Here is a 27,107-nt window from a genome sequence, read left to right on the forward strand (position 1 = left end):
CAGTGAAACATTAATCAGCAATATGATGGCACTTGACAAAATGTAATGTTTCATTTGTTGACTGTGTGTTCTATGACTCTGTACTTTTTTGTTTTTATGATGTGAAGGACTTGTTGCTAAATGAACTTGATTTGATTTTGCTACAGAGAAAAGAAGGAACAGGAAGAATGAGTTTCTAGGTGAACATCTGAGCCAAGTTATGAGACGAAATATCATCCAATCATTATTTAAGGCTGTTTCAAGGTCCTGATGAGAACAAGCCGCATATCATCACCAGTGAATGCAGTGCTGGTTAAAAAGAAATAAATCCACTTGCCTAGAAGCACCTTGGCGTCCTCCACATCAAAGTCGCCATCTCCATCAGTGTCGTACTCCGCCAGTTTACCTACAGAAGCCACAAACACACGGAGCCATCCAGAAACAGAATTACTGCATCTGTCTAATCAGATAACATTCTACTTTCCTACTGAAGCTCAGAAAATGTTATCCAATTGGACTAAGCAAAGAAATGAAGTTAGTCTTGTAAGTTCATCATCATGTTATCACTGTTCAGTTTTTCTACCAGGATTTTAGTATGTGCTTCAGAAGGAGAGTCTAAACGCCACGTGTGTGTAAAGTCTTGGAAATTGTATTTTATGATTAACTTTTAGAATGCTGCAGTCAGCTGGCTGACTGGTTCAGCCCCACATTTAGATCCTAAGGGGAGGGGCCAGACATTTATAAAATGATGCTAGAAAATATTCTGGTCAAAGGAGAACAGGTACATCCAGAAAATTACAGCATTGTGTAAAATGGTAATATTTCTTAAAAGTCATCTCCAAAAGTGAAGCATTCCTTTTATAGAAATTCATTACACAGACTCAAAGATTTCAAGTTTTTATTTTTTGCATTTTGAATGATTACGATTTACAGATAATGAAAACCAAAAATGCAGCGTCTCAGAAAATTAGATTCATGAAAAAGGATGTTTTAAAAACAGATATGAAGCTGCTGAAAATTTCTCTGCACTCAGTTCTTGGTTGTGGCTCTTTTAGCATGAATTACTGCATCAACGCAGCGCGGCATGGAGGAGATCAGCCTGTGGTTCTGCTCAGCTGTGATCAAGTCCAGGTAGCTTTGATAGCTGCCTTCAGGTCATCTGCCTTGTTGGATCTGGGGCCTCATCTTTGTCTTAACATCCCAGAGATTCTCTGCGGGGTTAAAGGTCAGGCCAGTCCTCCCCGTTTCTGGTACCACACTTCTTCCTTCCACTCAACTTTCTCTGAATATGCTGGATGCAACACTCTGAACAACCAGCTTCTTCAGCATTGACCTGCTGCGTCTTCCCCTCCTTGTGGACGGTGTCCATGACTGTCTTCTGGCCGTCTGTCCAGTCAGCAGACTGTGCAGCCGACTGACCCAGAGTGAGAGCGTTCAGGAAACCTTCAGCTGTTTGCAGGTTAATTCGCTTATTATGGGGTCAGTTTCACCATGAGATTTCATTACTGAGCTTTCTCACAGTAGCAGAATTTTCTGAGAAACTGAATTTTGAGTTTTTTTTCTATCATCAAAATGACAAGAAACAAAAGGCTTAGAATAAATCACTGTGATGATCCTGTGGAATATATGAGTTTCAGTTTCTGAGATGACTGGTAAGAAACATTGCACTTTTATGCAACATTCTAATTTGTTGATGTACTAGTATTTCAACATAACTTACTAAAACGTTGCTGTTACCTAAAAGAACAAACGCAAACAACAAAAACAAAAAAAACTATATTCTGATTTTACATGAAATGTTTTGCAGTCATGTTTGACTTACAATTCACCTTGTAATGCACTAGATGTTCTAGCTAGGGGTGTGGTTGGGGTGCAGGTCTGGACTGCATGCTGTTCTAATCCAGGCAGAATGAACTTTGGCTTGGTAAACATGTTTGAGCAACACTGAGCATTCTAGAATAATAATCTGTGGAGTACAAGAACAACTAATAAAAATATCCATAACAGCAAGAGAAACATGTCTAGTGTTCTTTACCTTGCAAGGTTTCAGACAGGTTAATCTGTATGCCCTTAGCCTTGTCTGCATGCAAAACAAGAAATTTGGAAGAACAGCAAAATTAGCAAAGGAAGCAAAGGAGATTCATAAGGCATACATTAATCAAAGATGCATACCACAGACAAGAATGTATCATGTTTTATTAGGATGCAGATTAATCAGAAGACACCGATCCAACAATCAGACATGCATTTAAAAATACAACAGGATCAGGTTTAAAAATCAAGTTTCTCACAAACATTTTCTTCCTTTATAAATCCAGCACTAATATCCAGACTCCATCTTTAGAAGGTGATGCTTCAGTCTGATTTGCACAGAGTGATTCCAAGCTGGATCACAGCAGAGAAAAAATATCAACCTCACAGAAAGAGATGAGTTTAAAAGCGAGAAAGAGCTCTGGAAGGATTTTTAAACCTGCAAAAGCAGCAAAAGAAAGCTTTGCAGAAAATATTGAGGAAATATTTCAAATATAGAATTAGATGAAACTGATCTTTTGAGGGCCCTGAGATTTGCCGTCACCTCTTTTCATGTAAAATGTGACACTTTACTTTAAAATGCAGCACCTAAGACCCAAGTCAAGCGTTAAGATTGCAGATCAAGTTCAGCAATCAGTCTGAGCTTAATTTAGAAATAAAAAAGGACTGAAAACACCAGGTAGTTATTACTGAAGTGTCTGCAGGATTTATTAATCTATTTAAGTTAAACACACATCTTTCTGTTCCTGTGGACTGTCCAGTCAGCGGCTGTTAGCTTGACCTGCCCATTGCTGTCTACACAGACTCTAAACAGGGATGGTACAGTGCGCTGTCTAATGCAGGTAAGATGCTAACTCTCCTATGATTATTAGAAAAACAAGCTATAAATGAAATTAAATAATTAGATTTATGTAAAATATTGTAAAATAAAAACATTGTCCCAGAACTAAAACTGCTTTGCTTGCCAGTACCAAGCATAGTTTTGTTAAAAAGCTATGAGCAGTCAGTATCTTCCCTGCAGTGGCTACTCAGAGTTACTTCATAAAATCCATTTAGAATTTCATCTCGGCCTTCTCAATCAAAGCTGATTCGATTGGCAAAGTCCCCACAGATCCCGGGGCAGCAGTAAGAGGGAGAACCCCAACAGGTTTCACATGGGAGGTCACTGTTACAGCCTGCATGGTCTGTGGTGGAAATTAGCATACTAAATTAGCACAAGACTAATGCAGACACTGAGCATGTTTTTTTTTTTTTAGAAAAACAGACATAAAATCATTAGGATAGGTTTTGAAAGTAAAGTGGTTTTAAGATGTAGCCTGACTAGCATCTGGGTGGAAAATATTTGTGAACTGATTTCACTTTTCTGACTGATCACCTGTCTTCAGCCTGACATTTTTTTGTCTGCAAAGTCACTAAATATAGCAACAAGAAGTGGGGTGACATTTGCAGACGTTATCTGGTGGGCAAGTCTGTCACTGTAGAGCAAAAGGAGACTGTTGCTGATTTTCAGACTTTTGGGGAGGGAGAGAATGTCGGCTTCTCATGGAGGTATCGGCCGATCGCCAGTCTCCCAAAATTAGGGAAATCAAGGTTGATTTATCAACCAGTCGAATTCTTGGTGCACTTCTAATGGAAATACTAATCTTTGCTTTAAAATGAAGATGCTAACAACATAGCATTAAAGTGTCACAACCTTCTAACAAAGCTTCAATTCAAAATTCTGAATTATTCCTTTAAGGTAGTTGGTGCATGCTTTGCCTTTTGTACTGGACTCACTGGACTGGCCAAACAACAGCCTATTTCACATCTGCACATCAGCATTTGCTTAAAATTACAGTTCATAGAAAAAGAGGCCAAACAACCAGGATAAAGTGCTAAAGGAGACATATTTCATGAACTGCTATTTACCGTGGATATAGTTAGATAAATTCCTATCAATTCACTATCACTCACTTTGGAGGCGGCGAGCTTTATAGTCACATGAAGACAGCAACGATATGAGCCTTAAATGTTAGATGTGATTGTATGTTCAAACATGTGCCCACCTAGAACTCCTTGATAGTCGACCAAGTCAAAGTAGACCACAGCCACAGAAGTCCAGACACCGAGCAGGGCCAGCACGATGAACCAGGTGAAGAAACTGCTGCTGCTGCTGGAGCCAGAGTCCGGCTTCTTCCCGTTCTTACTGGATAACGGGCTTTTACCTGCATCTGGACCAGAAACACACAAAGCATCAGGTTTAGGACTGTCAATTAGTTTTCATTAGCAAAACCATTTAAATGATGACTCTAACTAAGGTCAGTGAATAATTATTTTCCCAAAGCATCAGTTTACCTTGTCTTGCAAAGCAGATTCTTTATGTCGATGTTTGTAATCAACAGCTGAGTAGTAAAAATTAGAACATTCATTACCCACCAGCAAAATTTAGCTTTGTTAATTTAGCTTGATGAGTTTCTGAAGTTCAAAGAACAAGTCCAATAAGCTAGGTTTAATTATTTCTACCTCTCCATGGGCTGCTACCTTATCGGGGTGGAGGGGTTTGAGTGTCCCAGTGATCCTAGGAGCTATGCTGTCTGGAGCTTCACCCAAGGCAGACAGGCCCTACATGAGGAACCAGACAAAGCGCAGCCTGAAGACCCCTAATGATGACTGAGAGCATTGGATTCAGTGTTCCCTCGCCCGGACGTGGGTCACCGGGGCCCCATTCTGGAGCCAGGCCTGGAGTTGGGGTATGTTAGCGAGTGCCTGGCAGCCATGGAGCCCGGCCAGGCTCAACCTGAACAGGCTCCCCTTCCCATGGGCTCACCTCCTGTGGGAGGGGCCAAAGGGTTTGGGTGCAGTGTGGTGGCCGAAGGAGGGGGCCCAGCCACCGTCTTCTCATAAGGTGGAAGCAGTACAGCAGCCTCGAAAAAAAAGCTGGTGGAAACGCTCGCAAAGCAAGCAGAGTAGAGCCGAGCCGGGCCGGTGGAAACCGGTAGAAATAATTAAACCTAGCTTATGTTTCTCAGCTGGCCTGGGAAGGACTTGGGATTCCTCCGGAGGAGCTGGAACAAGCAGCTGGGGAGAGGGAAGTCTGGGCCTCCCTTCTTAGGCTGTTACCCCCACGACCCGACCCCCAGAGAAGCGGAAGAAAATGGATGGATAGATGGATGAATAATTATGTCTAGGGATGCTTGATACATCATGACTGACAATACATTGGTATTGGCCGATATTATCAATTTTTTAACATGTTGATATTTGCCCGATAAATTAAAATGGGCCGATATTAATGACTGTTATTTATTTCTCTTATTTCACAGCAGTGAAATATAAATAATATCAGTAAATATTAGTTATTGGCCATCACAGCAACATCAATGGCCTGTACCAAGATCGAATATTGGCCCAAATTGTCATATTGGTGCATCCCTAATTATTTCTAGATGAGAACCTCTAGATAAATAATTGTTGGATTTGTTGCCAGATGTAAGGATCACACAACTCAGCAAAGTTAAACTGACGTCTCACTTACATCATTTGTTATCAGCATTTGCTTAAAAAAATATTCTAATAAAATAACATTTGCTGATGCATTTACAGACTTAATTAGTAGCGGAAATTTAATTTTAAATAGAAAATTAAATATGTATTTAATTTTTTCATTAAATAGAAAAAAATTTATTGCAGGGCTTGACTTGCTAATCATCAGTTATTTTTTAAACGTGGTTCAGTTATTTGGAGCAAGATATAAAGAAAACTGCAGAAACTAAATAAATAAATACATAAATAAAACTGTCAAAGTATTCCTATGGTCTACAGTCAAGTTCAAGAGAGCCAATCATTTTTTCTGGTTCTCAGTCCCCTTCCCTCATCCGTTGCTGTGCTCCGCTGTCTGATAAAAGGCTGTAAATCACTGGACACATTTCCACAGGAAACAAATACAAGCCCTGGTGTGGAAACTTTTGGCATACATATGCCACAAAAGGTGCAATATTCCACATTATAAGCATCCAAACTCTGAAATTTAAATTATTAAAAGGGATTTAGATAACATTTTTAGAATTGCAACAACTGCTTGGACTCCTCCCATAACATTCTTTTGTATCTGCGCTCCCTTCTGTTACCCAGGGAGAGGAGAATCTTAAGACCAGGATACCAGAGCTTGGAAGTTCTCACTGTAATCAGATGGGGTCCCTTTGCCCTCTTGACCAGCTAGGTGGGCCAAGAAAGCCACCGTCTCCACAGACTTGCCAAGGCCCGGCTCATCAGCCAAGATGCTATTGAGTCGTTTCTTATGAAGGTTTACCAGCCAGTCCACTCCAATCTGATGATATTTTCTCAACAACCCATGCAACAGAGCAGGCTGCGGGTAGACGAAGTGCCCTTGGGCAGGAGGAGCTCCGTAATCCGTAACAAGTGCTGCTATAAATTAAAATGTTTGTTTGACATGTTGATGCTATAGTACTTTGATTCTGTAAAACAACAGTATGTTAAATCACCATGAAAATCAGAGGTGCCTTGATCCAACAGGCTCTACCTGCACTGCAATCACCCGAATCAGGTGTGTTAAAGCAGGGAAACTTTTAAAACATGCTGAATAGTGTGGACTGAGGACCAGAATTGAAAATCCTAAAGCACTAGTGCAGGAGTGCTCAAGTCCAGTCTTCAAGAGCGACCATCATGCAACTTTCAGATGCTTCCCTGCTCCAACACACCTGAATCAAATGAATGGCTGGTTGCCAGGCCTGTTCAGAGCTGATCCTGGTCTGTTGGAGTAAAGACGCATATTAAAGTTGCAGGACGGTAGCTCTGGATGACTGGACTTGAGCACCTCTGCACTACAATAAGGAGCAAAAAGGCTGCACCAGAAAGGACGAACCAGATCCAAAAGGTTATTCCGGGTGTGCCAAAGATATCCCACAATGCATGACAGGAGAAAGGGCAGAGAGAATCAACAGGTGCTAAAGGGAGAGTTGTGTTGCCAGGTCAGATTTCAGAGACACTGTTCCACTCGTAAAGTCCACTAACCTGGATGAAACAAATGGAATGTTTAATGCCTTTAACCTGTAAGGGAATTCTCACCGGTCAGGTAAAACTTGACCAGAACAATGTTGAAGTGTGATACAGAGATCTGTGCTGCATTTGTGCAAAAGGTTTGTTGCTTGAGAACTGCGTGAATGCACAGTTGGACACAGAATGCCTAAATGTGGCCAAACGTCAAACATAGGTGTGTACCTGACTCCATTAAAAGCTTCTAACAAACATTTAGAATACGTGATAAAATAACCAATGAAGTTAATGGGACAGGACGACCTGACAGAACCAGACCGGCAGGTTTTCAGAAGACAGCCGTCGTTCACTCTCAACCTAACAACCAGTCGCATTCAATGACCTTGATCCTGCCCTCACCTTCCCTACTACCCAGTCAGCCACTCATGAGCAGACCCCTTCCTCACCTTGCATTTCCCCTGCAGGAATCGCCGTGACAACAGGCGGTGTGATGGACTCCACCAGGTTAGCTGGATCACCCATCCCTGCCGTATGAGAGCTTGACAACTAGTGGTGAGCTGAAAAAGCAGCTGAGTCCCCGCCTCTGCTGCCTCCTTTGTGTTCCTATCCGGCCCTTCCCTCCTGACTTGTTTTGTTTGTAGTCGGGTCAGTCAGTAAGTCACTCTTGCTGTGGATATTGGAGGTCATTCAGACTTATTTATAGTGCCGTTAAACAGCTGGTCCTGACATAAAGGCAGAGCAAGGAACACAGTCACTGTCCTCCACAGCCTGGAACAAGTGGAGGGGGAGTTGACAAAAATTTGCTCCCAATTAGAGAGAAAAGAATAAAATCTCATGTTTGACATCTACATCTTACATTGACCACAATATTATTTAAAGATTGTGCTAAATAATTCACTGCCTGATTCTGTGAACTAACTTGAGCAATGATCAGTCCCTCACTGAGTGAGTTAATGGACCAAAAGCTCCCTCTTTCACCTGACAACCACAGCTTCTTCCCTGCTCTCTCTCCACCTATTATGTCCCTCCAAACAGACATCCATCTTTCTTATGGTCATTCTAGGTCAGCTAGGCATTGTCTCCACTAAGTCTAGGAAAATACATTAAGACTACACTTTGTGATTGGTTCAACTTTGGTCAGAGTGGACAGCTTGGTCAGCTCATTTGATCAACCCCAGCAACATTAAACCACATTTAAACATTAGCAGCAGTTTTTATGTTGGTCTCCCTTTACGTGCTTGCATGACAGGAGACATTGCTTTCCATGGAAGTTTCTTCAGTTCCTCAATGTAATATTCTTTTTTTATATTGCTGGTTATAACAATGTTGGCATTCTACTACCCTACTGTGGGACGTTTTGAAACAGGAAATATTGTTCTCATAGCCTTTTTTGATGAAAAGCATAGCAGCCTTCTTTCAGCCAGTTGACTGGTAGGGTGTAGCAAAAGTTTATAAGTGTGTTCCATTCAGCCTCCTCTAGGTAACCAAGCATTTTGTTTATTAATCTGGAAATATCTATGTGAATATCTTTGTGTAATTTGGTGGATCTCACTTCACTGGTGCACAGAAACCAGTCTCTGTTTCACAAAGCAAACATTAAAGCCCAACCCAGCATGGGCTCACCTCATCTCAGAGCCTTGAGGTATTCGTTTTCCTCTGCTGTGTCAAAGCAGATAGCCTACATGACATGTCATGTGAAGAGGTCACTGCCTTCGTACAGCTAGGCAGTACAGTTGGAAGTACTGTTGCCTTGCAGCAAAAAGGTCCCAGGAGGCAGATGCAGCCTCCTACCACCCTGTATGGACAATAGATGGCTGGATAGGCCATCACCCTCATTTCTTATAAACAGTCACTGCAAAAAAATTGTTCAGCTCCTTTAAATCCTAGGGGTTTATATGCATCTAGTGCAGTGGTCTCCAAACTTTTGGCCACAGGGTCAAATTTGCCAAATTCAAAATACTCATTGTATTGTAATCACTTTTCTCCCCCCATAAAAAAAACACATAAAAGAATTTAGTTTTTCTTATTTATATTTGTTCAGAAATTGAGTAATTTAAGGGGGGGGCAAATCATGCAAAATTCACTTTTTTCTAAGCCCTTAAATATTTTTTATGTACTTTGAGTGTCTAGGCATGAAAATGATTTTTAATTTATTCTCTGCCAGTGCTGCATAGATACCTTTATTTTGTTTTTGGGTTATATTTTTCACTGTTCATTTTTCTCTATTGCCTACAACGTTTTCTTCTCTGACGTCACCGACTTTACTGTGGAGCTGCTTAACAAGATCATGTCTTCATGGCTAATCAGCTTTGTGAATACACCATTTTTTCCCCCCTCGCAATGATTTTATAGTCCAAGTTCAGTTATGCCAAAATTGCAATTGGGCAACTCAAAATGTTCAGTTCTAGTGTGTATTAATGCACACAATTCCTTACATAGCCACCCCCAGCATCAGAGCCTCTCCCAATGTTTTGTTCATTTAAGATTTTTCTTGGGAATGTAGTCATATCAGTGGGAAAAGTCTGTTGCAGTGCCTCTGCTTCCCACACACAGCTTTTCCTTTTTGGTTTCATATGTTAAATAACAGTGTCATGAAATCTGTGGTGTGGTTTTGTAAACTTGAGCTTGGATTCAAATGTCTTAGAACTTTGTTAAAAAGATCAGATCATTTACATATCAAAGTCCTGCTTAGCCAGCCTAAAATCTCTCATAACTTCACTATGCAGGGCATTCAAACACAAACAGATGCAAAGATTAACTCCATTGTTCTCTTTGACAATAAAATAAAAGAAAATAATCCCATATACTTTGGCACTGAGATGGAGGTGGCAAAACCAGAACAGTTCCTTCATCAGTCAAGCAGCAAATTTACAGCCAGCAAGAGTTTGAATAAAATTTGTTTAGAATAAAATAGATTTACATGAATTAAACATTTAGCATCTGTTATGAATGTGTAGGTGTTGAAACATGATCTTTAACAAGAAAAAAAGTGGCCCAATTTTAAATGGTCAACCACAAAGAAAGTGTGGCTGTAAATGCTGCTGCTCCTTTTGCATTTGCAGTTGTGTTGCAACATATTTGAGAAAGCAGGAAAATCTGGTTTATGCATTATGACAAGTGAGTCCCTGAGCACCAGTGAGCTTAAGATATGGCATCTGGGTCAAATCAAACTAAACCAATTAAAACAGAAGAAACCTATGTACATTAAACTGCACTGATCTCAGTGCCCCAAAAGGACCACTGGTTTGCTGCTTAAAGTAACCTTGTGCAGCCAATGTCTTCAAATTTAGAAGGTTATTTTGGACACCAGAGGAGCAGGTGTGTCTTTATCAATTGAAGGGCTATGTAAAAGTGAACTTTCAGAAATTCAATTAGAAAAAGTAATTTTATCAAATTATAAAATTCTAGAAATGATGTTCACTGATAAACAAAAAAACAAAAATATAAAAATAAAATATTCTATCCTGGTTACCAATGATCTCCAGTGGTCAGTGGTCAAGAGGCAATTAACATTAAAGTCTTGTTGGCTGTAAGAAGTCCGAGTATCCAGGGAGAACACCTGCAAACTCCATGCAGAAAGACCTCAGAACCTCCTTCCTCTCCACCAACTCACCACCAAGCAGCACAAACTGATATTCATCAGAAACATAAAACAAGGGGGAAAAAACAAACAACAAAAAAAGTAACTATGGATGTAGTTTTAAAACTTTTTCACAGAACTGTACCCATTGAGACATCTAGCATAACAATTCATAATTGATATTATTCAACTCACTAGATAATGCAAGACAATGCTTACAGTTTAGCAGTAGAAGTCAGTTTGTGTCATGAAGAATTTGTCTTTAGGAAATGTTTGTAGTCTGAACGATTCCTTTTGTTAGTCTTCATGGATAAATATCAGTATCATCAACATAATGCTGAACATTTGTCCAGTGCTGTCTAATATTTATTCCAAGTATATTTAACGCAGTTTGTGCAAAGAGACGGCTATCCAGTATTTTTCAGACAAATAGGAGACCTTGCTGTGAGTGTCTTCTTTTTGTAACACCCTGCACACATTGTTCAGTTTAAGCTACTTCTCTTAAATCTTATGCAAGTTCTGCCGAGTTCCTGGCTCCCAACCCCAACTCTTCCCCTGCAGGTTTTTTTACAAGCATGCATGCTGTTGCGTCCACACTCCCACATGCACCTCTGTATGCTTTTGAGGACATTCATGCTTTTCTCACTCTGCAACCTTTGACACAGTTGACAAACTTTTCACTAAATCTGTCTTTATCAAGTTTTCCACTTTGTGGAATCTTACACAAGCAGGAACCCTGGCTGGTTAACTTTTCAATCCCTGGAATCTGTGAAGTTGGACAGTGCATTCCAGGGATAGAGGCTGGGACCTCGGCACCTCAAAAGCAGTAAAAAGGAAATCATATCTGGGTTTGTGGGGAGAAGAATCCTGAAAATAAGCCTTAAGCTTATTTTAGCTTAATAAAATGGCTTAAAAGATACAGTGGAGGTAAAATAATTAATTCCTAAAGTAACCTAACAGTATCACTAGAAGTTATTTAGTCAGCCACTAAAGTTTATAAAAAGGGCTGGATCTGAAGTCTGTAAGGAGTCAAACAACCAGTTTGGTGCTGCTAAAATTCCACAATACTGAATACACCTTAACAGAATCAGCCGTTTCCTGAAAACAAGGCTGCAGAGCTTCAGCTAACCTTCCAAAGTTCAGATTAGTTTAACTGCAGACACAACACACCTCCTAATGAAAACCCAATGAACACAGCACCGCAAGTCCATGCAAGGTCAGCTAGAGGCATTTGCATCTAAGGATTTTTGTGATGCTATGCAAATGGAAAGAAAAAAAAAAGAACACTACAACACACAGCACAACGATCCCAGAGGAACAGACTTGGCTGTTACCCTTCCATCTCTGCAGAGTTCAGCAGTTCCCGGGATTCTGGACAGGGAAGGAGGAACAAGAGCCCTTAAGGAAACCATTATAGAAATGTAAGAGCAAATACAATGAGAATGATGAGAGCAGTGATCTTTGATTGCAAACACACAGATCCAGCTTTTCATCCAGCCATCAGATATGATGTCATTAATTTAGGACCTTCAATAATTTCTCTGAATTGTCTTTTTTCCATGGAGGAATAATCAGAAAAGACAAATTCAATGAATCCTTAAAACAAGAACTGGGTACACAAGTTTGAATTTTCTGTGGATTGTTTTTGGTCCATACAGTGTCAAATATATACAACCCCAGAAATAATTAGATAAAATGTGATGTTTGACCACTCTTTGTGTAAGGAATGGTCAAGTTTTATTTCTTTTAACTGGATGATTTCTGAACACTAGCTAAGTTTCCCGGTAGTTTGTCCATTTGCAGGCCAACATTATACACATGTTGGAACATACACAAGATCTCTTGTGTATGTTTAAAATGTTTGGTCTGTGCCAGGAAACGGGCCACATTCAATTTATTCCATAAAGTAAAAGTGGTAAAGTGTCCAGTATGTGGCTTCCTTGTATTTTGCAACAGGTGCATTTATGCAAATATTCGAGAATGTATGTATGATTTTGATCCCGTTTAGATTAGAAAACATATACCACAGTAAATCTAGTCTTGTGCTCCCAACTATTGTTTGTAAAAGTTAACGCTGTGTACATTTCGAATAGAACCAGACAGAAAAAGGTCTCAAACATTCCAAGAGTCTAATGATCAGATATTCAAACACCTGGCTAACAGCTCACTGTTTGTACACCTTTATCAAGCAACTCAGTAAGCCAAAGTAAGTATTTGACGAGCCACTGTCAGTGTTTGATCAGAAGACCCAACAGAAGAATTGCTGACGAGGCACATGTTCCAGTCACATCAATTAGATCAAACACTCCTTTGCTGTTCAATCATTCAAAAAGAAAGGCTGAGAACAGCACTGATCCTAATAACTGACAAAAATATGGCTTCCTGAGAAAAGTGTGCACTCAACCAGTCAGAACACAAGAAAATTGCATATAAACTTAGGAAATTCTTACACAGTTTTTAACTCTGGAGTTATTGGGAACTTGGACCCCGTCTTCATGTTTTAAGCTGGTTGGACAGAGTAAAGACAATCAGAAATCAAACCTCTGAAACATAGGAGGCTTTTATCTAGGAAATTTTACTGTTTGCAATATTTAGGACAAAATTTATTTTTTATTTTGAGATATTTTGTAAGAAGAGAAAGTTGAATTCCTTTTGTGTGTGTGTGTGTGTGTGTGTGTGTGTGTGCGCGTGCATGCATTCATGTGTCCGTCCATCCATCCATTTTCTTACACCCTTGTCCCTTAGTGGGGTCGGGAGCGTGCATGTGTAAAGCGCTGAAATAAATCAAATAAAAATAATGACAATAAAATGAACAGACCACTTTTTCTGGACAACTAGCTATTGGAATGTGCCTGATCAGATGTCTGCACCGGCTCAGCGAACTCCTTTTGATGTGGAGAAGCAGAGGCTCTACTTCCAGCTCTGCTTCTGGACGATGAAACTCCTCACCCCAACTCTGTCCAGCCTCCCTCAAAAGAAAGCTCATTTCAAATGTTTGTATCCAGGATCTCGTTCTTTCAGTCATGATTCATATCTCGTGGGGTCAGAACGCACATAGACCAATAAATCGAGAGCTTTGCCCTGGCATCACCCCAGTAGAGAAGAGTGGGACCCTCAATACTGTAGACAAAGACTCAGTGTGTCTGTTCATCTCCTGTTACTTCCTATCATCACTAGTGAATAAGATACTGAAATACTTAAAGAAAACAAAACATTGTTAGAGAAAACCTATAAAAGTCTATAAAATAAATTTTGCCCTATTCAAATGATTCAACACCAGATGAAATTAAGCACTAAGGACTGTGAGGACAGGAACATTTTCTGTCAAGTTATGGTGTGAAAATTTGGTTGTCAATTTTCATTTATATGTATATTATTAATATTGTTAAAAATATATTTTTGCCTAAAAGCATCTTACTACTTACTACTGAGCCTCTTCTGTCAACAGGTTCTCAGGCAGTTGAATTTTCCTATCGGTTGCAGTCAGTGCAGCTTGGTACAACTTGGTCACAGCCCCACATTTGGGTATAAAAGCACAGAGTTGCCCCTCAACAGAAATATTCACAATAAGCTCTTAGCTATCTTGTCTCTGTATTTATTTGCATACAGCACAGTTAGTGAGATCCAGGTCAATGTGTCCACTCAGAATGCATTTAAATACCTGTCTGAATGATGCATTTAGAGCAGGAAGCTGATGATGATGTCAGGACTTGCTATGTTGGGTTTTTGTATACCATAGCATTGGTAACTTTTATAGTTGTGACATCATAAAGGTAGATACAATCGGTAAACTCCTTCTTATGGCCCAGGTAACAAATGCAAGGCCAGCCACTAGTTAGCAAACCCTCAACTATAACACTGTTTTCTTCTTGACTTTACTTCTGCATAGTGAAAGTGTCTGAGATGTCCAACGGACAACCCAATCACAGAATTTTCCAATATTGAGTATAATATAGTTTTAATGGTCTTCTGATTTTATAATATAAAAAAAACAGCATTTGCAAATTTGATTTAAAAAAATCAAAGACAAAGCTGAAGTTGGCTTCCTATTGTTGTCTCTGTTTCAGGAGATGGCTAAAGGGCGGTTCCACCTAATTTTTCACTACCTTGAGAGTTTGTTTTAAAAAAAAAACTACAATACTTGGACTCTTCAAAACTGAACTATATTATTCCACACAACAGTCATTCAAACGGCCTTTCAGGGTAACTTCAGTACTTTTTTTGGATCTAAGAGGTTTAGGCTACTCTGGGTTACTCTCAAGAAATCTGCTGTCATCATCTCAAAAAGCTCAAAGATAAATGAAGTAAGAGCAACAGGCTTAAAGTTATACATAAGTTATACACAGTGGCGCAACTACACATTATTCAGGTGGATGCGAAAACATAGATCGGCGCCCCCCACCACCCAACCTCCCGAGGGAAGGATCGTCAGGGTGAAGGAGCGACGCTCTCTCCCCCCCCCCCCCGAGGCGACGATACGTGAAGGGTAAAACTCGCTACATTTACCTCGTTATGTGCGCGAGGTGAAGGAGCGTTACACGCGCCGAAGTGTATGGGAAAACAATCATCGGCGCGCCGCCCCCTCCAGACGGGGTTTTGGCGCCCCCTCTGGTGCTGCGCCCCTATGCGTTGCATACCCTGCATACCCACTTTTTGCGCCACTGGTTATACACCCCCAAGCTCCATTCAGAAGTTACCATCCAGGTAAATATATCCTGGTAACTTCTGAATGTTACCTGCTGTGATCATTCATTTCAAATGTACAAGTAGAGGGAGTAGGAGAGAGGATGGAGAAGAATGGAGATAAACAAGGCAGCTTGTCTCTACATTTCCCCTCCTGTATTGAACAGCCTAAACTTGTCAGATGGTGGATGATGTGCTGGTTTGAGTGTCTGATTCTCGGCGCAGGCCCCCTACATGACAGACTCCAGCAGAATTCTATCTGCGCCTGACGCACGTAGTGAGGACGTAGCTGTACAGGATCATTCCGTGCTGATTGGTTACTGGACCACGGGCCGCCTTCTGTCAGACACCCCTCCGCGGGGTATACTGACACGTGAACGTTTGGAAAGCGGGGCGCACATTTACTATACCGGGGAAAGTCAGTGTGTGTCCCAGAGTTTCCGCGGAGAGGCAAGCGGCCTCCCTGCTGCAGAGCCCGCGGACGGGGCTGAGCAACTGGCGTCATCTGTGCGTGTGAATGGCGCTCCACAGTAATCCCTGTCGCTAGATCCGCCAGCCAGCCAACCAATAGCTACAAGACAGACGGTTTCTCAAGCATACAGATGATAATATGGGCTACTATGAAAATATTTTACTGAATAATGCAAGGAACGAAGTTAAAGCGTTTTGAGCCATAGAATCAAAGCTTTCTGACGCAGCCGTGTTGACGTGTTAACGCAGTGAGCTCGCGCTGGTGCCGTTTACCAGCGTGCAGAACTCAATGAACCACTAAAACACTCGGCAAACGACACGATGACGCAACATTTTAATGCCTGAATAGCGAGGAGAATAAACCTGGGGGAAAGTTTAAACACAGCGTGGAAACTTCTCCAGGCCTGGCTTTGATAACAGCATCTCAACCACTGTAACCTGGTAGAACAGAACGAACAAGATTAGCAACAACTCACCTTTGCCTTTTGTGCTGGACTTTGAAGCCTTCTTTGAAGCCATGCTGGATGTGTGGCAGAACCGAACCTGGAACAGCGTACTGACAGTTCCAGCAGTGAAAAGAAATCAAAAATTCTTTGAGACCTGAGTTCTATTAGGCAGGAGGACAAACCCCATCCGCTGTATGCCCGACAGCTCCCACGGCCAATAAAATGTGGCCCCTTCAAAAATAGGCGAGTCTTACAGATCTGCAGGCCAATGGTATTCCAGAAGCGTTGGACTTATTCAAGCGTGTGGCTAGTCGTTATCTTTGTCCCGCCCCCAGTGTTTCCCCTGGAACGTGGCAAGATGGTAGATCCAGTGGCGTCGCCTCTGCTCCCTGCATTTATGGCCACAGCGCTTAATATTTAAATCTCTTACCCCTGCCGTTAAGCGATGTTTTGGGTTCTAAACATTATCTTTTTCATTTGGCAAAAAACAGATGTAATATTATTTTACATTATCAATACATACGCTTAGGGGCGCAGCCAGGAATCTTGGGCCCCCTGACAAAAAATGTGTTCGCCCCCCGCGCAGCTGCTGTTACAAATTTTTGAGTCTATTTGACCCATAAAAAGCGTAACAATTTTAAAGGCTTGTGTCTGCCTTGCTTTCTTTGGTTCAATACTTGGAGAAAAACGGGGTTATAAATTAACACTCTTGCCTTTTTCTCTCTCTCCTTCTCTCTATTTTGTTTTTGAAAACCTGATTTTCTAACTTTTCTTAGCATCATAGTAACTGCCACAGTCGCCGCTGCATTCAGCTGCAGCTTCTACTGACTGTAGCTGCATACGTCACCGTGAAGCTCCATGCAGGAACGAACCATTTAACACAGATAGGGGGAGTTCAGGGCAAAAACGGATGTGTGTTTTTTGGTCTGGGAGGGGCAACATTACATTTTTACTGCCAAAAGCAATCTTTGAAAATGCAATATGATTAATTTTGTAATTGACAGGACCCCAAATATTTTATTTTATGTCTATGAACAAAATATAAATAATTAAATTGTGGAGGGCCCCCTGCTGGTCAGGGCCCCTAGAATCGTCATCACTTTCCACCCCTTTACCACGCCGCTGGTCACAACATAATGACAGTTTTAACAAATATGTGGGGAAAAAAATATTTATATAAAAGTTACATACTGCAGCTTTAATTTCACTTAGAAGAGGACGAGTCAGAAGGGACGTGGGTTAGAGCTGCTGCTGACTGACTCATCTGTTGTCAAGCGGTAAAAGGTACAGGGGACAAGTTAAATATATGAATATGTTGGTAATTTTTTCCTTAATTTATTAGATGCTAGTGAAAAGAAGGCAAACAGTAGTCTGTAGCTAAGCTAATTATGCTAAGTGGTTGATAATCTCACACAGTCTGACCACCTCTCTTGGAGAAAAACTGGGTTATAAATTAACACTCTTGCCTTTTTCTCTCTCTCCCTTCCTCTCTTTTTTGAAAACCTGACTTTATAATTTTTCTTAGCAGCTTAGTAACTGCTACATTCGTTCGTGTCTTCCTACTGTCTGCTGCTGACTGCGTCACGGTGAAGCGCTCCAAACAGGAACGAACCATTTAACGCAGATAGGGGGAGTTCAGGGCAAATATGGATGAGTATTTTTTGGTCTGGGAGTGGGAACATAACATTTTTACTGCTAAAAACAATCTTTGAAAATACAATATGCTTAATTTTGAAATTGACAGGGCCCCGATATAAAAAAAAATTATATTAACAAAAAATAAATAATTAAATTGTGGAGGGTCCCTTGTTGGTCACTACCCCTAGAATTGTCATCACATTCTCCCCTATACCGCGACGCTGCATACGCTACATTTGAGGATGATGGAATCTGAATGAAAATGTGGCAAATAATTTGAAGCTGTCCACTGACCACTACTTAGTGGTGAGTTGGCTCCGGTGGTGGGGGAGGATGCCGGTCAGACCTGGCAGGCCCAAACGTGTTGTGAGGGTCTGCTGGGAACGTCTGGTGGAGTCCCCTGTGAGACGGAGCTTTAACTCCCATCTCCGGCAGCAGGGGCGGATCTACTGGGGTGGCATCAGAGCCTTGACACCCCAGCTGGCGACTATGAATTCAATAAATAATTATGGGAAATCGGACATTGAGCGCATGAATCTCTTTTTTATGACAACATTGAATGCAACACAATGTAACCTGACACCTACTGCTGAGTAGCGGAAAGTGTGAGAGAAGGACAGAGGCGAGGCAGCAGCATTAATATGGATGAATATAAATTACTGGACTGGACATTAGTGACTCAAAGTGTGCCACACATGCGCCATATGGAGAGCCATAGTGCCATTGCTGTCCATTGAGTCAACATTATGGGTGGTCGGGAAAATACCATAGTCACGCAAAGAATCTGAAAAACGGATGCCATATTTATGGAGTGAAAATAGTCTCAAAATATCTCTGTGTGTGTAAAAAGATTTGTGTGTGTGTAAAATGATTTGTGTGTGTGTAAGAGGATTTGTGTGTCTGTAAAAATATCTATGTGTGTGTAATACTCGATTTGTAAAACTTAAAAATAAAATACTTCTCATACGCCTATACATGTTGAAAAAGTACACACAAATCACCTGGTACACACACACAAAACTGCATTTACACACAAATCCGGTTACGAGTGCACAACTATTTTTGAGACTCATTTCACGCTTCGGGGAAGCTCCCAGATTTGTGTGTAGATGGTGCGTTTACATGCTAGTAAAAGCTGGGACATCTGAGTTTTTCTCTGAGTCTAGTGATTTTATTCTCCGTTTCTCACTGTGCCGAAGTGGCAAATACGTTAGTTCGCTGGAAAACGGTATATCTCAGCACTTCTGTTACGAAGAACATAAGGTAGCCGTTGATGTTGTAACTGTTCTTTTATTGCCGAGTGCTTTACGCGGACATGCCGGTTAAACTGTAAATAACGTAACAAAAAAAAAGAAAAACAAAATGTCAATACTTAATATTGCAATATTTAAAGGACACAAACTTAAACATAGCCTTACAGCATTAATATATAACTCACCACATTGGGCAACACTCATGAACATTGATAAGATTGGTAAGATGTACATTCATGGCAGGTTCGGCTTGTTAGTGTGGTTGCTAGGCAACGTAAGTACACAACTGGTCCACCGTTCGTTTCCTTCTTCTACACATTAATCCATGTACCAATACAAAGCAACTATAGAGCCCCCTAGTGGAATGGGAGGAGTGAATCCAACATCCCGGCCCCGATGAACTCTACAGATGTTCATCTCAGAAAAAATTGGTGAACGTAACAACCTTAGATAACTGTTTAATTCTAACCTTGTCATGAAAAAACAAAAAAACCGTTTCAAATGAGTTCTCTACCTTTTGTCAATTGAACTTAAGGTGGTGACTACCAGTTTACAGTAATCTGATAAGATTGAGTGAAAGTCATCTGTAACGTATAGAAAAAACCCACACAAGCTGAAAATAAGTAAATCTACTCATCCATATTTCCTTCTAGCAAACACAGCTTGTGTATAGGACGGGTGTATGTGCCTCTATGAGTCTTTACTTGCACTGATCGCACCAGACCATCAGCTCCGATGTTGACATCAGTGACCAAACCAAGAGGCCACTGACTGCGAGGCGTGCATTCATGCAGGATCAGTACAAGATCTCCGACCTGATAGTTTCTGGAATGGTGATTCCACTTCTGCCTCTGCTGCAGGTTGGGTAGGTACTCCTTCACCCACCGAGTCCAGAAAATGTCTGCTAAATACTGGACTTGGCGCCAACGTCGACGGTACAGGTCCTGTTTTACAAAGTGACCAGGAGGCAGAGTGCACTCTGATCTCAGCAGTAGCAAGTCATTGGGAGACAAAGGTTGACCATCCCTAGGGTCATCTGACAACTTTGTTAGTGGTCTCCCATTGATGATGTTTTCAATGATACAGAAAAGTGTCATTAATCCTTCATCATCCAAAGTCTGTTGTCCTGCAACGCTCATGAGAATTGAGCGCACAGATTGAATCTGTCTCTCCCATACACCCCCCATATGTGAGGCGGCAGGAGGATTAAACTTCCACTGCGTTTCTCGCTGGAGTAGATGATCCTCAATCCTCTGCTGGTTCCATCCTTCCAGAGCTTTCCGTAATTCGTGACGGGCACCAACAAAGTTCGTCCCGTTGTCTGAGCGTATCAGTTGAGGCGTCCCACGACGAGCCATAAATCGTTGAAGAGCATTTATGAATGATTCTGTGTCCAAGCTGTGCGCCACCTCCAAGTGGATGGCCCTGGTAGTTAGGCAAGTGAATAGACAGCCATATCTCTTCACCTCACTCCGTCCTCTTTTGATGGTAATGGGCCCAAAATAATCAATTCCGACGTGAGTGAAAGGCGGCTTACATGGAGTCACACGATCAATGGGCAAGTCAGCCATGCACTGAGTACTGAGTGGAGCCTTTTGTCTTTTGCAAGGTACACACTGTGCTAGGACTTGCTTCACTGCTATGCGGCCTCTGACAATCCAAAAGAATTGTCTAATCTCAGCAAGTACTCTTTCAACTCCAGAATGACCTGTGAGTTTGTGAAAATGCCATATGATAAGTTTGCTAATCTGGTGGTTTCGAGGCAAAATTGCTGGGTGTTTGGCAGCTTCGGCTATTGGAGCATTGGTGAGCCTTCCTCCAACGCGGAGTAATCCATCACTGAGTCGTACTGGAGTTAACTTCCTGATGCCTTTCATTGGACAAGTAAAGTGAGTGCGTTGAACGTAGTCAATGATAGCAATCTCTGCCAGTTTCATTTCGGTTAGTGTTATTGGAGCATATAGTCTGAGTTCAGACTTCTTCAGAAGGATATTCTTAGCTCGTAGAATCAACACAATAGCTCGCTTGAGTTTGTGCCAGGAGGAATACCTCTGAATGAAACAGTTGATTGCTGATTGAATGGTGGGCTTAGAAGACATTGCATATGTCTGACTTGACTTCTTTACCTCTGCTTCAGGAGGTAAGCTTCCTAGTTCAGGCTGGCAAGGCCATAACTCTTCTTCCTGCCACAGGAAGGCAGGGCCTTTGAGCCATCGCTCACTGTTTGTGAGTTCTTCAGCAGACAGTCCTCTTGAAACATCATCCGCGGGGTTTAGTTCTGTGCAGACATGTTTCCATTGTGAGGCTTGTGAGACTTCTCGGATCTGTGAAACTCTATTGGCAACAAAGGTTTGGTACCTTTTCTCTTCGTTTCTGATGTAATGCAGAACAATAGTGCTGTCTGTCCAGAAGACAGAATCCAGGAGGGGTAGCTCGAAGCTTTGACGGATCTTCTGATCAAGCTGTACAGCTACTACAGCTGCTGCCAGTTCTAGTCTTGGAATAGTGCTTGGTTTGACAGGAGCTAGCCTATTCCTAGAGAGAACGATATTACAGTACATGTTATTGTTGCTTACAACCCTAAGGTAGCTAACAGCACCATAACCCAATTCAGAAGCATCACTGAAGTGATGAAGTTGCATGGTGACTGAATCTGCAGTAAAACCTTCAGGTCTGAGACACCGAGGCACCTTTAGTCTGCAGAGTTTTGGTAGGTCATTTAACCATCGGCCCCATTGCTCAGCAATGTCACTTGGGATGGTTTCATCCCAACCTAGCTTCAAGCGACATAGTGCCTGAAACAGTGCCTTTCCCTTTAAAATAAATGGGCCGACTAACCCCAGGGGGTCATAAACTGAGCTGATTGTACTTAGCATGCCTCTTTTAGTGTTGGGTTTGTTCTTGACCTTGATGATGAAGGTGATACAGTCATTTGTTATGTCCCAGAACAACCCCAGAGCTCTTTCCAAAGATGGATCTCCATCCAGGTCCAACAATGGTACTTGATTAGCATGTTCCTCCTCTGGGATAGACTGTAGAACCTCAGTTGAATTGCTTGTCCATTTAGTCAAGCGAAACCCTCCTTGCATGAGTAGGTCAATCAGCTGTGCTGCTAGACGGATGGCTTGTTGGGGTGTGTCTGAGGATTTCAGGCAATCATCCACGTAGAAGTTTCTTTCTACAGTGGAGATAGTATCTGCATCATATAGATGTGCATGATCTGATGCACACCTCCTCAATGCAAAGCTTGCTGCGCTTGGAGACCACACTCCGCCAAATAGGTGGGATGTCATCCGGTAAGTAACTACCTCATTATTAGGATCGTGGTCCTTCCACCACAGGAACCGTAGCACATCTCTGTGTTTTGGGGTTACATATATCTGATTGAACATGCCCTCGATGTCCGCCATTATGGCAACAGGACCTTGTCGGAAGCGGATCAGCACATTTATTAATTTGTTTGTTAGATCTGGGCCCTGGTGGATAACGTCATTGAGAGATATTCCATCATATTTTGCTGCGCAGTCAAAGACGACTCGCACCTTTCCAGGCTTGCGAGGATGAGTTACTGGATGATGTGGGAGATACCAAACTTTGTCATTGTGGTTGAGCGACAAGGCTGGAACTTCTTCTGCATATCCTTTTTCAATGGTTGACTTCATCGCCTTAACATACTTGTCTTTCAGATCTGGGTCCTTTGTTAATCTACGTTCCAGTAGTTGTAGTCTCCGTGTTGCTAAGTTGATATTGTTAGGTAGTGTCACTACTTCATTCTTAAAAGGTATGCCTAAGGTATAGTGTGAGCCTTCTTTGGTAACGGAATTTTCCCACAGCTCAATCACTTTGTGATCATTGATTGACAGATTGTTCTCTTGAGCGGGGTCGTCAAGTTTCCAAAATCTTTCCACCTGTGTATGCAGACTTTGATCTGACTGGAGGAAGTAGGCTTTAGCTTTCCTAACTTCTTTGTAATCAATGGGTCCATTTATGGCCCAGCCGAGTACGGTTCTGGTAGCATAAGGGTCATTATCACCTCCTACGCGGTACTCTTCAGCTCTGAGAAGACGGGGAGCATCTTGTCCAATGACAAGGTGCACGTCATTGGACTTGATGCTAGGAATAGGGATATCTGCTAGATGATCCCATCTGGCTGCCTCGTCAGGTGTTGCGAGACAGCTAAGTCCTATGTTTAATTTCTTAAGTGTTCTCACACCATTAAGTGTGTAGATGCTGCCATCGTGCAGAGAGTCAATCTCAAGATCCACACTTCGAGTAAATAAGCCTTCTTGACTTCCTCCTACAGTATCAAGGTCTAACCTTGTAGGCTTGCCTTTGACCTTTAGCTTCTTGGTCAGTTCTTCTGACACTAAACTGGTGTTGGCTCCAGGATCAAGTAACGCATATGTAACAGAACTGATGTTTGTAGCTTTTCCCTTAACAACCACAGGAACAATAGGTAGACAGACTTTACCATTTGCAGCTCCAGCGAATCCACATGTGACATTAGGTGATCTGATAGGTTGTGTTTGTTGGGTAGTTTTATTGTCATCAGTGGTGTCCTGGTCTGCTGTTGTATTCTGTCTGTTAGTGTGGTTAGGATGCAGCCATTTGTTGTGTTTCTGTCCACAGCCGGGCACGTTGCACACCCAGTTGCGCGTGCAAATCTCGGCATTGTGCCCAATCATGAAACAGTTTTGGCACAGGTTTTTTTCTTGAACAAACACCAGGCGCTCTGGCACTGTTAGTGATCGAAAGCCTGGGCACTGGTTTAAGAAATGGTGCTCTGAGCATTTAAGACATTTTAAATAAGCTGGCTGCTTGGTACGTGTGGTCTTATTCTCATGGACTGCAGCTGCTTTGACAGTGGTGGGGTAGTTTTGACGATGTTTCTTTGAGACTTTGGTAGGTGATGTAAAACTGTTTGGCTTCTCATGTTTCTTGCAGCCAATTAACCCACCAAAGACTGGATCAGATCTTTTTTCAGCTTCTATCTCCACAAAGCTGACAACGTCGTTGAGATTCGGTAGACGTCCTTCCTTTGTGATGTCGTAGTTTTTATTTAGCCACTTGGCCCTGAGATCTGAAGGTAGCTTGCTGATTATCTCAAATAATGTGCGGCGGCCACTGAGCTCTTCCTCACATTTCATGGCAGCAAGTGTGTCCTTACAGCCTCTCAGCTGATCTGCAAAGTCTCTGAGTTGCATATTGTCTCTTATCTCTTTAAAGTTCAAAACCTTTTCAACCCAAGCTTGGGAGATGGAATGAGGATTTCCAAATCTTGACTTTAGTCGTTCAAGTGCTTCCTTGAAACCTTCGGTGGGGTTGGAGTTGTATAGACAGTGACTAATAGCATCTTGAGCCTTTCCTTCTGTGTACTGGTGCAGACGGGTTAACTTTTCTTCAGCAGGAACAGACTCTTTGTCCACCATTGCAGTGAAAAGCCTCATGAACTTCCAATACTGGAGGGGGTCACCATCGAACTTGATCAGGTCTGTTGGTGGGAGCCTGAGAGTGTCTACTTGGGCTTGATACTGCTGCCTTGAGAACTCTAGCAGTTGTGAGATTGAATCATCTGCCATCTGGAAAGGCGAGGGTCGTGGTGTAGTAGGAATTTGGCCAGTTTTAGGTGTAGAATGGAGATCTGCTGTTAGGGCTTGCATCTTTTGCTGATTATGTAGCATCTGTGCATCCAGCTCAGCCTTGTGATGTAGTCGCTGAAGTTCCAGTTCAAATTCCTCCTTGTTGAGTCTAAGCATCAGCTCAAAGTCTTCTTTCTCTTTCTTTCTTAGGGCTTGGATTTTTTCTAGTTCTGATGATGTGGAATCTTCATTTATATCAGCTGGAGATTCACTGAACAGATTAACTTGTGCAGTTACATCCAACTCCTCATCAACATCTGGATTAAGACTAGCTTCATCTTCCTCATCTTGCAGCCAGGCTAGAGCTTCATGACGCACGTCATGAATGTTCCTTAAGATAAGCTTCTCATAAGCATCAGACTCTTCTCTGTCGATATCATCAGTGAGCCGAGAATGATAACATTTATGTGCCTCCTGAAGTTGTGCAAGGGCTAAGTCGAGGCTCTGCAGCACTGACTTTAATTCTTCCGGCTTATTTTCTCTGATTTTTTCGTTTGCCGATGTTATCGTCTTAGTTACAGCTGCTTTAGCTTGTCCTCTCTTCCTCCTTAGTGTAGCAAGGTCTATTTCTCCCGCAGAATCTCCGGTTATAGACATAATTGCCGCTGTGTTTAACTTTATGTTACGAAGAACATAAGGTAGCCGTTGATGTTGTAACTGTTCTTTTATTGCCGAGTGCTTTACGCGGACATGCCGGTTAAACTGTAAATAACGTAACAAAAAAAAGAAAAACAAAACGTCAATACTTAATATTGCAATATTTAAAGGACACAAACTTAAACATAGCCTTACAGCATTAATATATAACTCACCACATTGGGCAACACTCATGAACATTGATAAGATTGGTAAGATGTACATTCATGGCAGGTTCGGCTTGTTAGTGTGGTTGCTAGGCAACGTAAGTACACAACTGGTCCACCGTTCGTTTCCTTCTTCTACACATTAATCCATGTACCAATACAAAGCAACTATAGAGCCCCCTAGTGGAATGGGAGGAGTGAATCCAACAACTTCCTTATAATATCCTAAAATTATTTATAGACATATTGTGCGTTTTTGAGCGGTACAGGAGACTAAGTGGTCTGAAAAAGGACCACTGGGTGGCGGAATGGTTCACTGGCCGGAAAAATAGCCAGGAAAACCCAGAAGCAGACGGAGCGTCCCGGTGGTCTGTCCTCTGAAGTCAGTAGGAGCTAAACCTGCAGGCTTTGCTCTCCGGTTATAATGAGACATGGAGTAATTATAAATGATTTCAGAATTACGTTTTATATGTCTGGTATTTTGATACTCTGCCCTCCTCATTTGTTTCTGTTAGCGGGAGCTAAAGTTTATGTGAGCTGTGCTACATTAGCTTTTGGGAGCTAATCGTGGATTTTTATTGTCTCACTCAGCACAGTTTGAGTCTTTAATCCATAAAAATTATCTGTGTGATTCTTACAGTTTCTGTTTTGCCCAAAAGGTTCCAATCAAATTCCCAAGTCAAGTTGCTGACTGATATTTGTATATATAGTTTGTGAGATATTCTGATTTGCCTTTTACTTTATTCACTAAGTGAATAAAATTAAATGAAATAAATGGTCTTTCGATTCTAGTTTATTGAGTTTCTATGTGTATAAATAACATTTTATATTTTCTCTACACAGGACAAAATGGCTGACTGATGGATTGGTTCTGGTGTTATTTGACTTACTGGAGGATCAGGATCTTTCAGATCTCATCTACCTTCTGATCCGATGGAGCTGCTGCAGGAACACACTGATCCTCTAACAGGATCCTCAGATCCAGGCATCGATGTCTGGTGTCCTGCAACATTTAGATACGTCCTGGTCCAACACACCTGAATTAAATGGCTGCTTAGGACAGTCAAGTTCTCCAGAGTCGTGCTAATGACCTCTGACCTCATGATTTGACTCAGGTGTGTTAAAGAAGAGACATCTAAAGGTTGGAAGACACCGACCCTTATGAACTGAAGTTAAAGCCCTGCTATACAATTTTCATTCAATCGTAATCACACAGTGGAAACTTTACCTGTGTTGAGGTAGATGAGGAGTTTACATAGTGTCTTTACTTTAAAACCATTTTGGTTTCCATTTGTTGAAAGTAAATTGCAAACATTTAACCATAGTTAGTTTGACCACTGGCTTTATGACAGGAAAAAAGTTTGATGTCACAAATATATGATTTTAATAGAGGCATTATTCAATTTATACTGTAGAAAGAAGATGACAAAAGTGTTTCCTGAATTAACTTTAATGTTCATTTCACTGCACATAAAGGACAGATGGAATATTTAAGATTGCAACAAATCTGTTGAATCTTTAACAAAATAAGTTCAGATTAACACGGGTGGATTCACAGCTACCTAAAGTTAACAATGAAATGTCTTCAAACT

At 41.6% G+C, this 27,107-nt stretch overlaps 1 protein-coding gene and 1 long non-coding RNA gene across 12 annotated transcripts in view; both read right to left on the reverse strand.

Moving 5' to 3' along the window:
• The window catches only part of LOC145547911 (uncharacterized), a 34,501-nt gene extending 18,095 nt beyond the window's left edge, over window positions 1-16,406 (reverse strand). For 7 of the 11 annotated variants that reach the window (XM_081598039.1, XM_081598038.1, XM_081598035.1 and 4 more), the window contains exons 1-4: window positions 7,449-7,643; window positions 4,056-4,220; window positions 2,015-2,059; window positions 317-385 (exon numbers count right to left, since the gene is read on the reverse strand). In XM_081598039.1, the coding sequence (XP_081454165.1) occupies window positions 317-385; window positions 2,015-2,059; window positions 4,056-4,220; window positions 7,449-7,524 (355 nt within the window). In that variant the 5' untranslated portion in view covers window positions 7,525-7,643. Of the gene's footprint in view, window positions 1-316; window positions 386-2,014; window positions 2,060-4,055; window positions 4,221-7,448; window positions 7,647-16,212 lie in introns of those variants that run through there. The other 4 variants (XM_081598036.1, XM_081598032.1, XM_081598034.1 and 1 more) reach the window with 4 other exon arrangements.
• A 2,688-nt stretch (window positions 16,407-19,094) lies between these two features.
• Window positions 19,095-26,010, reverse strand: LOC108166183 (uncharacterized). The gene is made up of 2 exons (XR_001776457.2): window positions 25,525-26,010; window positions 19,095-25,414 (listed from the first exon to the last, which is right to left on the reverse strand). It is a non-coding gene; the product is annotated as an uncharacterized LOC108166183 (long non-coding RNA).
• Window positions 26,011-27,107: the final 1,097 nt, after the last annotated feature.

Source organism: Poecilia reticulata, chromosome 17 (genome assembly GCF_904066995.2).
Source record: "Poecilia reticulata chromosome 17, P_reticulata-male-v2, whole genome shotgun sequence".
Lineage (NCBI taxonomy): Eukaryota > Metazoa > Chordata > Actinopteri > Cyprinodontiformes > Poeciliidae > Poecilia > Poecilia reticulata.